This window comes from Apus apus, chromosome Z (genome assembly GCF_020740795.1).
Source record: "Apus apus isolate bApuApu2 chromosome Z, bApuApu2.pri.cur, whole genome shotgun sequence".
Lineage (NCBI taxonomy): Eukaryota > Metazoa > Chordata > Aves > Apodiformes > Apodidae > Apus > Apus apus.
In genome coordinates this window covers 5,336,740-5,350,403 of record NC_067312.1, presented here as the reverse complement: position 1 = coordinate 5,350,403, position 13,664 = coordinate 5,336,740, and the positions used below count along the sequence as shown (strand labels likewise).

General features: G+C 37.3%; 1 protein-coding gene across 1 annotated transcript in view; it reads right to left on the bottom strand.

Annotated features, from left to right (window-relative positions):
- The window catches only part of RIT2 (Ras like without CAAX 2), a 177,879-nt gene that overhangs the window by 99,315 nt on the left and 64,900 nt on the right, over positions 1 to 13,664 (bottom strand). The window contains exon 4 of the mRNA XM_051642151.1: positions 4,524 to 4,597. Coding sequence (XP_051498111.1) covers positions 4,524 to 4,597 — 74 coding nt within the window. The remainder of the gene's footprint in view (positions 1 to 4,523; positions 4,598 to 13,664) is intronic.

The following is a 13,664-nucleotide window of genomic DNA, read 5'->3' as shown; positions in this document are numbered from 1 at the left end:
AAAATAATTTTCCCTTTAAAAGAACACACTGTAAGGGCCCATTAAAATATAATTACTGCCAAACAGGCATTTTACATTTCCTTGAGATAAGCTGCACTAGTGTAGTTTGAAATTTTACTTCCATTGATTCAGGATTAGAGCAGCATGTTTAGATAATAAGCAGAAGGATCTCAGATAACAGCCTGAGTGAGTCATCGGACTATAGTGTTTAGTCTGAGAAAAGTGAGTTTATCTGAAGGGCTCTTGGGACTAATACGGTTCCTCTTCAAAGCCTGAAGCAGGGGGCAAAAATCGTAGTCTTGGAGGCTGGCAGGATAAACACGTCCTGTGATTTGCTACCAATTTGAGAGATGGATTTCACTACAGAGTGCACTGTTGTTGTCAGGCTGAAAGTGTCTGCCTGGAAATGAATTCATGTGCACACAGCTCCAGACAAAGGAAAATTTCCCTGAAATGCCATACCATCAGATTTTAAGGCCAATTTTGCAAGTCTCTGACTCACACCTGGGAAACATACTGGTACACCAAGTTTATCATAAAAACCTTACATTTTAACAAGCAAAAATTGGTGCAATAAACTTGAATGCACTGCCTCACTGAGAGGTAGAGAAATCCATTTTCCTGCATAATTTGCCTGCTTTGGGTTTGAAAACAATTTTGCCTTTTCTATATAGGGTCATCTCAGATTGTTTTCCAGTGAAGGGAACTTTGTCTGACACTCCTTTAATGGTCAGCATGAGATCGAAACAGCGAGGATGGGTAATGTGTCATGAGGAGGAAAGCTGTGGCAAGAATAAAAGCTCCTGTGTCAGTCAACAGTTTATAAATATAGCAGGAGAGAAAACTGCTGTGTATGTTCCACAAGGAGGAATTCAAACTGGGCTCCAGAAGTAGCAGCATATTTTTAAGTTAAAAGTGAGGGTGAGAAACCATAAATGAGTGAACAGAAGGTTTCTATAACTCTGCATGGAGGCTTTTTGGGCATGGTTGGAGCAGTTGGGGGTTGTCACTCTAAGACTAATTGTGAAGGGAACTGAACACAGCATAAAGGACTTGGGGTCTGAATATCCTTTCATTTGCATCGGCTAGTTTCCTGGTAATCAAAAATTTACATCAGTTTACAACCAATATATAAAAGCAGATAGCTTATGACACATTGCAGAAGAAAAGGGAAATCCCAGAACTATGTCCTCCTCCAACATCTCTCCCAACCAGGCAGATGGGTGAATTTCATGGGAAAGTTACTCAAAAAAAAGTCCTGTGAACATGGTTGAACAAGGATCCTCAGTCTATCTTTATGGATAATAGTTTGCATTTGCAGATACCCATTACATTTTTATTGTTTATTCCACATGCCAAATTGTAGCTAGCCTGAAGCTTTAAAAGCTAAGTAAAATTCCTCCTGAAACTCAATCTCACCTATTCTCTCTGCTTGTTTTTATTTGTCTGTGTTTGTTTGTTTGGGGTTTATTTTTTTGTTGTTGTTTTATTATTTGTTTGGTTAGTTGGTTTTGGTTGGTTTTGGTTTTTGGCTTTTGGTTTTTTGGTTTTGTTCTGTTTTGGTTGTTGTGGGGGTTTTTTCGTGGTTTTTTTTGGTTGTTGTTTGTTTGTTATGTTTCACTTTATTTGAGTCTTTTTTAACTTCAGAAAGCTGAGAATTTCTGAAGTACCATTAAGGTTTTTGGTGGTCCCAACTGTATCTATCAGTTGAATTAAAAAATATTTTTATCTAGTTTCAGGTATGATAGTAGATGTGGATCTTTAACTCCAGACTTGACTAGTAAAAAACTATACTAATTAATAGTAAATCACAATATTTGGTTAGGGTTGATGTGTGCAATGAGTGAATAGGTACAGAAGGGAAAGGAGAAGCATGTTTGGTGAAAGATATTATTGAGAATAACAATTTACATTTTCCTTGGTTGGTTTCTCTATTGACTTATTTTGTTTCCCAAATTGAGAAGAATTACAATTTTAGCTCCTTGATCTTCCAAAGTGATTAAAGTAATTGTTTTAAGTTGAAAGTAAAGTATTTATGACTGTGAGGAAACCCAGAGAAAAACTGGATTGCCACTAGATGATTTAGAAGCTGTAACACCATCTCTGCTTTTCCAGTTAGGTCCCATAAAGGCACACCAGCCTAATTGGTGATGGATTTCCACCCTGAGTCACCAAAGTCACCCAAGTCACAGCAGGTTTTCCTTTTGAATGTCAGTAAGAGTACCGTCAAGCCCCCTGTGAGGAAAGAGGCCATTTTAGCTGTTGACTTCAACGAGAGTTGGGTTAGGTCTTCATTTATGTTGGAGCTGTGTAGTGCAGATAGAGAGACAACAAATTTAAAGACATCTGCAAAGACAAGAAACTAAATCCAGGATGCTTACGAGATTTAGGTCCAGCTTTTTTATATGATAAAACAAACAAACAAACAAACAAAAAACAATACAATTGTACAGCTCTGTGGGGAATTTTTCCTAAAAAGTGAATATGACTGGCTAAAGATGAGCTTTCATTAAACTGGAAAAATTCATGTTTTCAGCTATTTTAAAAGGTCAGTGTGTAAAGATATTTTTTTCCTTTTTTCTGAATCTAAAAAATCTTTCAAAGGGATTTAAAATTGCACTCCAATTATTATTTTTTTTTAATTCTTAAAGACATTAACAGAAAAAAAAAACAAAATGTAAAAAACACTAGTTCTAATGAAAAAAAAAAAAAAAGAGAGACTTTGATTTTGTTGGGGATTAGGAAGAGAAAAAAATTATCAATATCTGATTCTATTTTATTTTTTTTATATGCAACACAAACTTATTTTTATTTTCAGTAAAAAAAAGAAATGGAAAAAATCAAAGAAAATGCTCCTCATGTTTTTTACAACATATTGCAAGAAATCTGGCATAGCGTTTTGCTTCTTTTTCCATTAGCAAAAATTTGGACACACAAATTCTGATCCATCATTTCTTTTCAGCTCCATGTAAGGAAGTGTTTTTACTTTTTAGCATTTTAACTCTACAAAGCAAGACTAAAGTGAACTTAAGAGTAGAAGTAAGTGTAAGAAAGTGAGCTATATTAAAGAATAACACAGGACGTCCCTAACACATAAAGGCTTACAAGACTGAACAGCTGAATCTGTAATTCCCCTGGTGATTTTGTACTAACGTCAACCTAGGGCTGAAGTTAATAGGCTCAGTCTTCCTGAGTGAACAAATAAGATGTTTGTTCCCTTTCTCCAACAGGACTACAGGTATTTTCAGATATATTGAGTAGCAGCTATGATGTTCCTCCTTTATTCCAGCAAATTGTTGCTGAAGCTATACCAGGACTGTTATGTACAAGAAACTTCTTTGGCCTGTTATAATAATAAATTCAAGGTCAATTAAATTCACAGCTTTGGAGACACGCCTTGAAATTCAGCTTAAATTTTTTAGGGAATCAAACACTTTCACAGACTCAGCAGCAAGCCATTGGTTAACTGCTGAGACTGTGTAGTTGTGGGTCAAGGAAGAAAAAATCAGGGCATCTTTTGATTCCTGAAACTGGGTTAAGTTCACTTTTAAATAGGCCTGTATTTCATTCACATATAAAGCTTCTGCCACAGTCCCCCTGAACTAGATTCAACTTATATATTTGATGCCATTCTAATTCCTGGCAGCATACTGCATTTTCCATCATTTGCACTGCCCAGCTAAGGTACATTCAGACCTGTGGGAAAATAGATCAAGGTTTCCAGGCTTATTCTTCATAAATCTTTTGTTTGTTTGTTTGTTTATGAACCTACTGTCCTCGTTGACTGAGTCATTCTTGTACAAGGTGACAAACACTATGGAAACTCATGTAACTATCAAAGCTTTCAAACAGAACCTGACACTTAACTCAGGAAAAGATCAACCAGCTGCAACACTCTGATTTCACAATTAAAAAGTTTTGAGACAGAAAGGGAATTAACTGAGTCAGGTGGAAGAATTTCTTGAATGTATTTCCTTCTTTTCCCTTACCATACATGAAACTCAGATCCCTGACTAATGCTCAGACATGCATATCCACATTATACATACACTGTGTGTTACCTTTGGCACTAACGTTTTCCTTATGAGTGAACATTTGATACTTGAATATAACATGTGGAGGAGAAGAATGGTAACAGAATACTTGACCTATAAGTAGACCAGAAGATTCATATAACATGTAGAAAAGTAGGAATGATAAACACATAAGACAAACCAACAATCACATTTATTCATTCCATGATTTTGACATGTTCCTGCATGTAGGAGGAAAAGATAGAAGCATATTTTAATCTTCTACTTCATTAAATTTGTCTGTCTCTTCTGGTCAGATTTTGAACTTATCTTATACCACTGAAGCATTCCTTTAATCTTTTCCTTTGTTAATTCCTCAATGTTATTCTGCCACTGCTCCCTTTATGTTTGAATAAGGAAGCTTGCTTCTAGCTCTGTGACCCATATATCTGAGGTTAAAATCTTTGGGTTTATCTCTGATTGAACTGTTCACACTGGAAAACTACTCACCTGTCCAGCAGTGTCTAGAATGTCCAAATAGGCTGGTTTATCATCAATTCGGACTTGAGTTTTATAGGCATCCTCTGAAAAACACAGTGCAGTATGGCTAAGCATAGCAGCGGCTCAGAGAATGGAAAATGAAATCACTTTGCTAGTTTGGAAGAGTCTTTTAAAAAGCTCTCCAGTGTGACTTAACTTTGCTTTCTTTCAAGCCAAGAAGACACGTTTAAAAATCTACCATCACTGCAAAGTACTAGCAACAGGGAGTCATTTAGTCTTTTCTATTACACTACCAAAAATATTAAAGAAATAAATTTGCCTCTTTTTAAAAGGGTAGCACAGACCACAGGTGGTGGTAAGTCACAAAGCTTCAGAGGTGGGGTTCTGGTGCTATGCAGCAGGGGTTTTTTTACTTACCACAATCACACTTCCACAGAGCTTTTCCAGCAAATAATTTCAAGTTAAAGATTGTCTTAATTACTGAAAAAGTCTCTCTGTGGCTGAAGGGGGCTTCTGGCTCAGATATGTCAGAGCAATTAATTAGATCTCTGTATATCTCTGGAGAGGATTCAAATGCATTTTTTAAACATACGTTCTGTAATAAGTGTCCTCACACTCATCATGACTGGTGGTGGAGGAGGAAAAATCTGTGCTTAGTGGACCAATCTCCTAGCTCATGATTTTGTCAGCCTAAATTTGGAAGAAGAAAAAGAAAAAAAAAAGTGAACTACTATTTGCATTGAATTGTTTTCCTCACATTTCACTTTTGTTCCCCTCTCAACCTTTGTACTTTGGTCCCAAAGCTAAATAGATACCAGGACACCTTTGTAAGTGAAATAGTGTTGTAAATTTTCTGTGTTGTTTAATTAAATAATAATGCATAGCTGCCCAAATGGTTTTGGTGACCAACACCATGTTTTGGCTGTGTGTTGAGGTGTAAAGACAAGACAAGTGCATGTAATGCATCTGAGAAGTGTCATTAATCATCTTGAACATGTGGCTGACTCTGTCCAAAAATTTAATCGTGAAGGTCCAGGCTGCCAGAGGTGCTCAGGACTAAGCTCTCAAACACTGTTGTGATAATATTGGAATTAAAATATGGGATTATATTGCATTTAGTTATAATTCTCAGGACATCTCAATTTGTGCCCTATTATGTGTCTTATAATGTAAGGTACTTTGCAAAAACATGTAAAAATCTGCTTCTCAGTCTACTTCAAGGAAAAAGTAAAGCAGTTGGGCATGGGATGTTCTGGGTGGCTTTAACTCAGCCCACTCTTGTGCAGTCAGTGGCAAACTATCTTTAATGATATAATCACATATAGTAATTTCCATGACTCTCCTGCTTCTTTTAGGCCTCAGTTCAGCAAATTACTTATGCATATGCCTTGCCTTACACAAATAGCTAATCCCACTGATATTAGGATGACCCAGAGGCTTAATTAGTTCTATGCTACATTTCCTTGCTGAGAAAGCCAGAGCACTCCAACTAGCACATGTTTCAGTTAATAGATCTCTTTCTAGGAACTGCTGAATAAGAAACTCCATGCCAAAGAGGGACCATATAGAGTGAAATAGGTTGCTTGCAGATTAATAATCTATCCTGGCATGACAATATTTGCAGCAGAATTATTTTTCTTATTCTTATTTTTAACCTTTTTTCTTCACTAACAATTAAACACAAAATGCATAAAATAAAATATGGTGGTTCCTTCACAGCACCATAAAACAGTTTAGGTTGGAAGGGACCTTAAAGATCATCCAGTTCCAACCCTCTTGCATGGACAGTGACATTTCCCACTAGACTAGGTTGATCAGAGCCCCATCCAACCTGCCGCTGAAGGCTTCCAGGGAGGGGCATCCACAACTTCCCTGGGCAACCTGTTCCAGTGTCTCACCACCCTCATAGTGAAGAATTTCTTCTTAATGTCTAACCTAAATCTCCTCTCTTCCAGTTTTAATCCACTACTCCTTGTTCTCTCACTACAAGCCCTTGTAAATATCCCTCCACAGCTTTCCTGGAGCCTCTTCAGGCACTGGACGGCAGCTTTAAGGTCTCCTGGAGACTTCTCTTCTCCAGGCTGAACAGCCCCAACTCTCTCGGCCTGTCTCCAGAGCACTCTGATTGTCTTAATCTTCTGGACTTGCTCCAACAAGTCCATGTCCTTCACATGAATTGTATTAATACTAAAAAGTATTATTAATGTATTTCCATGCAGGTGGGTGCCCATTTGCATTACATTCATGCATATGTAATTAACATATGCCTTGCATAAATTTAACTTGCACTCTCGGCTCCACAGCTGGATACTCTGAAGCCAATGTGCTGCCATCCTATTTCTCTCCCCACTTAGACAAATATGAGGTTTAATGCAGTAGCTTTAATGCAGTTATTGCAGAGAGATATTTGCATACTTAAATTCAACTTGTATAAAAATGAAGTTGGAACCTAGGTAAATCCTGCCTTATTTGCTAAGAAAATTAATTAGGAGTTTGGAGTTAGTTAGAACTAAAAGACCCACTGGCCTCTGAATATAAGTCATAGCTTTCAGTAAGTACATGTATGATACCTATCTATAAACACCTGCTTGGCTACTCCAGGTGTACCCCGATGCCATCCAGTGTAATCAGCAAAGTTTCAACTCTTATAAACAGGAGCAATGCTATATTTAAAACCCTTTTAGTTTTTAAAGATAACACGGAAGGTACAGACCCATTGTGTTATTTTGAATTATTTTGTTTTCTCAAACTATTGATCATTAAACACTTCTCAAACATGTGCCAGGATCAGTCACATTTTCATTCTTAATATATACTAACATCTTCTGTTGGTGGTAGTGAAACATATCTTGTTGAGCATCCATCAAGCACAAGCACCTAAATTATTTTCTAGGCAATTTTATTTGGAAGATGCTGTTTTACTTGCAGGATTCTCCTTTGCCCAAGAAATGCAGAGACAGAACAGAAAGAAGATATGACTTTCATTTGTAATATTCTCTCTCTGCATATGTCAAAAACAGTTGGCTAGTACAGATAATTCAGAAAAACTTAAAAATATCCTCAATTTGGATGTGATAAGCAGGGGTAATTCTCAACCTGTATTTTAATGGAAAATAAATGTGAGTTTTAATTCCTACTTTTCTTATGGTACCATTTCAAAATGAAGTTGAAAAGCACACATTTGTCAAGGGAATTACCATCTTAAGCCCACATCGATCATACCTGTGATCAGATCATAGCACCCACTTATGACCCATCAGCTTCTTAATGCTCTAACAGAATCAGCCTGGTAGTAGAAAGACACAGGTTTCCCACTTCCTGTTATATGGACAGAAGAGGAGCCAAGAGTGGAAGAGCCATATCATTTAATTTGAGTCTACAATAAATACGTTTAAACAGGGATTTCATCTCAAGAAGTAAGGGAAATACAGCTGAGTGAGGAATTACATAGATAAACATCTTTATTTTACTCAGTAAAATACTATGGGGCACAGACACCAAGCTGGAAAGAAACAACCTCCTAGAGATAGTTATCTATGTATGTATGCTTGATCCAGGTAACATATTTTGTTTTTATTAGTAACTATAAAGCTAAGCAGAATCCCTGGAGTCTTTGCATGTTTCCTAAAGGATTTCCAGAAGGACTACTATGTGGCTACTCTTTTTAGTCCAGGCAACACTGTACAAGTTGTGGTAACATTAAAGAAAGAGAAATTTTGAGATCTGAAGGGAGCATGCTGTTTATATGTGGATTGAGAAGAAAAGAAGAGAGGATGTTTCCCTGAAATAGCATTTGAGTGCATACAAAACAAAGTAGAAAAGACTTCATGAGGAGCACTAGCAAACTCACCGTCTAATCTGCTCTCCTTAAAAATTGTAACTGGTTCACTAAAATATCCGGTAAAATTTAATTTTTAAAGATAATTATTCTCCTTTTTTAAAATGCAGAATATGGGCCTCCTTACAAATATTATTTGCCACAAACATTAAAAATAAAAAATTAAAAAAAAAAAAAAGTTAAAGAGTTGCATTGCTTGGCTTAAATTTTTTTTAAAAAAACAAACAAATAGAGCTCCAACTGTTTGCTGAATAGCACTTTATATATATATATATACACTTCTTTCCTCCTTTACTGAATATCTCATTCAAACTAAGAAAATATGTCTTTTCAAAAGCCAGCTTTACACTTTTTTTTTTTTTTTAAATAAACTGTTAACTGTCCTTTGCAATATTATGAAAGAAAATAATGTTTCCTTAAACCTTCTGTTATCTGGCTCTTTTTGTTTTTTAAATTAATATATCTTTTTTTAGATCTCCTTTTTTTTTTTTTTTTTTTTTTTTTTTTTTTTATAAGACATTCAGGAGACAGAAGTACAATAATTAATGCAAGGTTGTGTTGTGATTAGTTATCTTAGCAGTGGAGAAGCTAGATTCATAAAAAATATATCAAAGCACTTTTTCAGCTATGACCAGGTAACTGCTTCATGATAAATAGATTTGGATGGTGTACAAAGGGAGTTGGAATGGGCTTTTCATCTGCATTACAGACGTGTTCCAGTCCCTGAAATATAGGTCAGATGCTTCTTTCTTCCATTTTTTAATTCTGCTTATATTCTTTCTAAATAGATATTCTTTCTTCTTCTCTGTCTTATAGACTACAAATTGCAGCTAAAGCCAATCAGATTCTCATATATATAGATGAGCTAAAATATATTTTATTTAGCTAAGGAAGAGCCAAACCAGCAGAAGGAATTCCAAGATAGTCAGCCACACCTGTAGTTCTGCCCCTTGTTTTTTTCTCCCTATGTGCCAAAAAGACAGCAAGAAACCCAGCCCTTGGTGTGCTTAGATTATCTGCTACATATGCATTTTAATCCAGAAGGTAGGATGATCATAAGGCTTTGGCTGGATAAGTGTATTTTCTATTTACAACAAGGAATTTTTAAATAAAAAAGAGAGTGGATGAACAAGGTCTTAAACCCCTGCACAAACTACTGCACATAAACTTCTATTTGAGATGAAAATATGCTTGCTATATGAATTGCCCATCAAAACACATAGGTCTCACAATAATTTCCCTAAGCATATAGTTATTTTCTTAGAATATGGGTGTTTCGTAATTTGAGTGAGCATTGCTATCAGCATTTCACAGACAAGGACACCAAATCACAGAGCTACAAGCTATGCATGCTTGATAAACAACGAATGGTTTAGAATAGTAGAACTGACCAATTTGGTTGCCTTGTATTCTGTAAATACTCACTCAGATTCCTGTATCCTTTAAAATAAATAACAAAATTAGTACTAGACTAGTAGGTGAGATATTTATACATCTCGTTTCCAATTCTGTCTAGTGTTACATGATTCAATAACATATCATCAACTGCCAAAATTTCAGATTATTCTATCCCTATTCTTTTATTTCTCAACACTGAACTTCATTTACCAGTATGCTGTCATTTGTTTAGCACAAGTTGACTGCTCCCACCTATATACTTGATGGTAACAGACAACATCATTCCAGGCAGAAGAATCTTGATAATGGTTTACAGAACAGAAGAAAAAAAAACAAAACACAACACTGCCTTTCCAAATCCACAGAGAGTTCTTCCTTCAGTAACCACATACTCTGAACATTTCTGCTGTTTCTATGAAAGAGAAGCAGGTGAGTAATGCAGCATTTAATGCAGATAGTACCTCTGTGGTAATGTTGTTCTTATAAAAAGACTATAGTGTAGGCCTTGAGAAAATTAAAATAACCTGAGAAAAAAACAAAGCATTAGTCATGTTAAGTGCTTATCGTAGAAGGATTTCATACATTTATTCATTATAGATTCAGTTGCATGTTGAGAAATACAGCACTTTCTATATTTCAGTTTTCACCTTAGCGTTCAAATTACCATAAACATGTTTTCAGATAAGATATTAAGCCAAGGTCTTGGCCACATACATCTTCAGAAAAGACCCTATAATGTTGTTTACAAATGGCCTTGCTAAATTCAAATGCATATTGCTGTTGTGCATATTGCTGTGTGTTGTTACAAGCCAAGAGTGCTGAAAGAGTTGGCAGACATAATTGCCAAGCCACTTTCCATTATTTACCTGTCCTGGCTAACTGGGGAGGTTCCAGTGGACTGGAAGGTAGCAAATGTAACACCCATCTATAAGAAAGGCAGAAAGCGGATTTTGGGGATACTATAGACCTGTCAGTCTGACTGCAGTACCAGGGAAGGTCACGAAGCAGATCATCTTGGGTGTTATTGGAAGACATATAGATGATAACCAGGGGATCAGGCCCAGTCAGCCTGGGTTTATGAAAAGCAGGTCCTACCTGATGAACTTGATCTCCTTTTATAACCTGATGACCAGACTATTGGCCAAGGGAAAAGCTGAGGATATTGTCTATCTGGACCTCCAAAAAACATTTTACACGGTTCCCCATAGAACTCTCATTAAAAAACTGGCTACTCATGGCCTGGATCAGCACATGATCTGTTGGATCAAGCACTGGCTGGACAGTCAGGCTCAAAGAGTGGTGGTCAATGGAGTCAAATCCAGCTGGGGCCAGTCACAAGTGGTGTTCCTCAGGGCTCAGTGTTGGGACCATTTCTGTTTAACATCTTTGTTGATGATCTTGAAAAGGACATATAGTGTATCATCAGCAAGTCTGTAGATGACACCAAGCTGGGAAGGAGTGTTGATCTGCATGAGGATAGGGAGGTTCTATAGAGAGACTTGGATAGATTAGGTCATTGGGCTAATGTCAATGGTATGAGCTTCAACAAGGCCAAGTGTCAGGTCCTGTACTTGGGCCACAACAACCCCAGGCAACGCTCCAGGCTTGGGGAAGTGTGGCTGAAAAGTGTCTGGCAGAAAAGGACCTGGGGGTTCTAATTGACAAGTGGCTGAATATGAGCCAGCAGTGTGCCCAGGTGGCCAAGAAAGCCAATGGCATTCTGGCTTGTCTTAGAGATAGTGTGACCAGCAGAAGCCAAGAGGTGATTGTCCCCCTGTCCTCAGCAGTGGTGAGGCCACACCTGGAGTGTTGTGTCCAGTTTTGGGCACCTCAATTCAAGAGAGATATCGACGTGCTGGACCAAGTACAGAGGAGGGCAACGAAGCTGGTAAAGGGCCTAGAGAATCGATCTTATGAAGAGCTGGGAATGTTTAGTTTGAGGATGAGAAGGCTGAGGGGAGACCTCATAACTCTCTACAACTACCTGAACTGTCACTGTAGAGAGGTTGCTGCTGGTCTCTTTTCACAGGTAATTAGTGACAAAACAAGAGGGAATGGTTTCAAGCTGCAACAGGGGAGGTTTAGACTGGACATTAGGAATATTTTTTTTCACAGAAGGAGTGGTCAGACACTGGAACAGGCTGCCCGGGGAGGTGGTTGAGTCACTATCCCTGGATGTGTTTAAGGGTTGTTTGGATGTGGTGTTGGTGATATGGTTTAGGTGAGAACTTTGCATAGTAGGGATAATTGTTGGACTTGGTGATCCCAAGGGGCTTTTCCAACCTGAATAGTTCTATGATTCTATGAATCTAAATTCTCATTATTAATTCCAATTGAAGATGCAGTTCTTCATTTCCTTTATTTAGCTTCTGTTCTGCATTATGACATGCTCCTGACTAACTGCTGTGTTCTGTTTGAGAGGTTCCTGTATCTTCAGTGGCACATAAGAACAAATCCTTGAGTGTTCACAACACAGTTAATTATTTAAAGGGGTAAAGACACAAATACAAATACAATAAGGCATTTCTATTCTCTAAGTCTGAAACAAAAGAACAGAGAAACTCATAACTTTATTTTGTCCTCCTGAAATAAGTAGTGGTAATATCTCCATTGAAAAGCAGAAGCATAATTAGGCTGTGCCCAGATCCTAAAATAAACCTCTGCACTTAATCCTGATACCATCAATGAAAAGTAGTGCTTAAATAACTGGAGTGGGACAGAGCCGGAATTACCTGTTGAGCATCCAGAATCATTGTAGCATAATAAATCTTGGGGTTTAGGCTCAGTAAGTCCCACGCAGTCTGACTATTTGCTGTTAACAGTTTTTAACTAAGCCATCTTCAGTGCCATACTTTTGTCTCACACTCCTTTGACATGGGCTCTGGCTGTCATTGAGCATAGTCTCCTTGTATTTGGTTACAATAATAAAACTAAAAGCTTCCCCAGCCTGGTGGGCATTATGTTTGGTTCTCACCTCACCACAGTGTTCCTCTCTTAATGCCATTATGTATCTGTCTTAAAACAGCTGCTCTCAAATTAAGTTTCTTCCTCTTCTAGGGTTGCCTAGTGTTTCAGGTCTGTGCTCTGTAGGGTAAGATTGATAAACAGATCTGCTGAAGGAGCCTGATTGATTTTCAGATTTGGGTACTTACATCGTAGCTTTCTCAGTGACCTGAAATGCACTCAATACCTTGGGAAATGGGGCTATCCACTGCCCTTTCAGTTTTACCTATGGGTGTGTCCAAGCACCTCTTCTTCAATGCCAGCTTACAGTTTCATTACTATGGTACCCTTTAACTCTGCTGAATAGGAAGGGAAGCAAAAGCAACTTAATCTCACTTAGTCTGTGCTAGGCATAAAAAAAGAAGCATTGTCTGTACTCTAAAAAGTTTTGTGTGAACAGAAATCCTAGACAATAGAACTCGAGTCAATTAAATGTTGTCTTTTCCCTTTGGGTCTGCATTATCCTGATCTTTACTAACAAAACAATTGGAAAAGCAGATAACGGCCTGGGTATCTTTCAAGAAGAACCAAAATTAAGAGTGATTTTGTTGCACAGTGTTGCATGAGAGAGGTTTAAAACTACATGTACTCCTTAAGAAGGAGACAAAACATGATGTACAACAGAAAATCCAAAGTAAGTTATTGCCTTTCAGAAAAAAATAGGTAAAAAATTTAAGACCTGAGCAACCAGCAAGGCAAACTCATTGCTACACTCTCTTGTCATACAAAACTTTGCACACAGATCTCTGACATCCATTTTTATATGATACATATACATTTTAACAGTATATGTGAACATAACATCTTCAGTCTGCACCCATGGTATCAAATGCTCCACAGAAATCAAAGCTACAAATTATTTATACCAATACTGACTACAAGAAACCCCTTGTCCCCTACTAGTTGCCCTC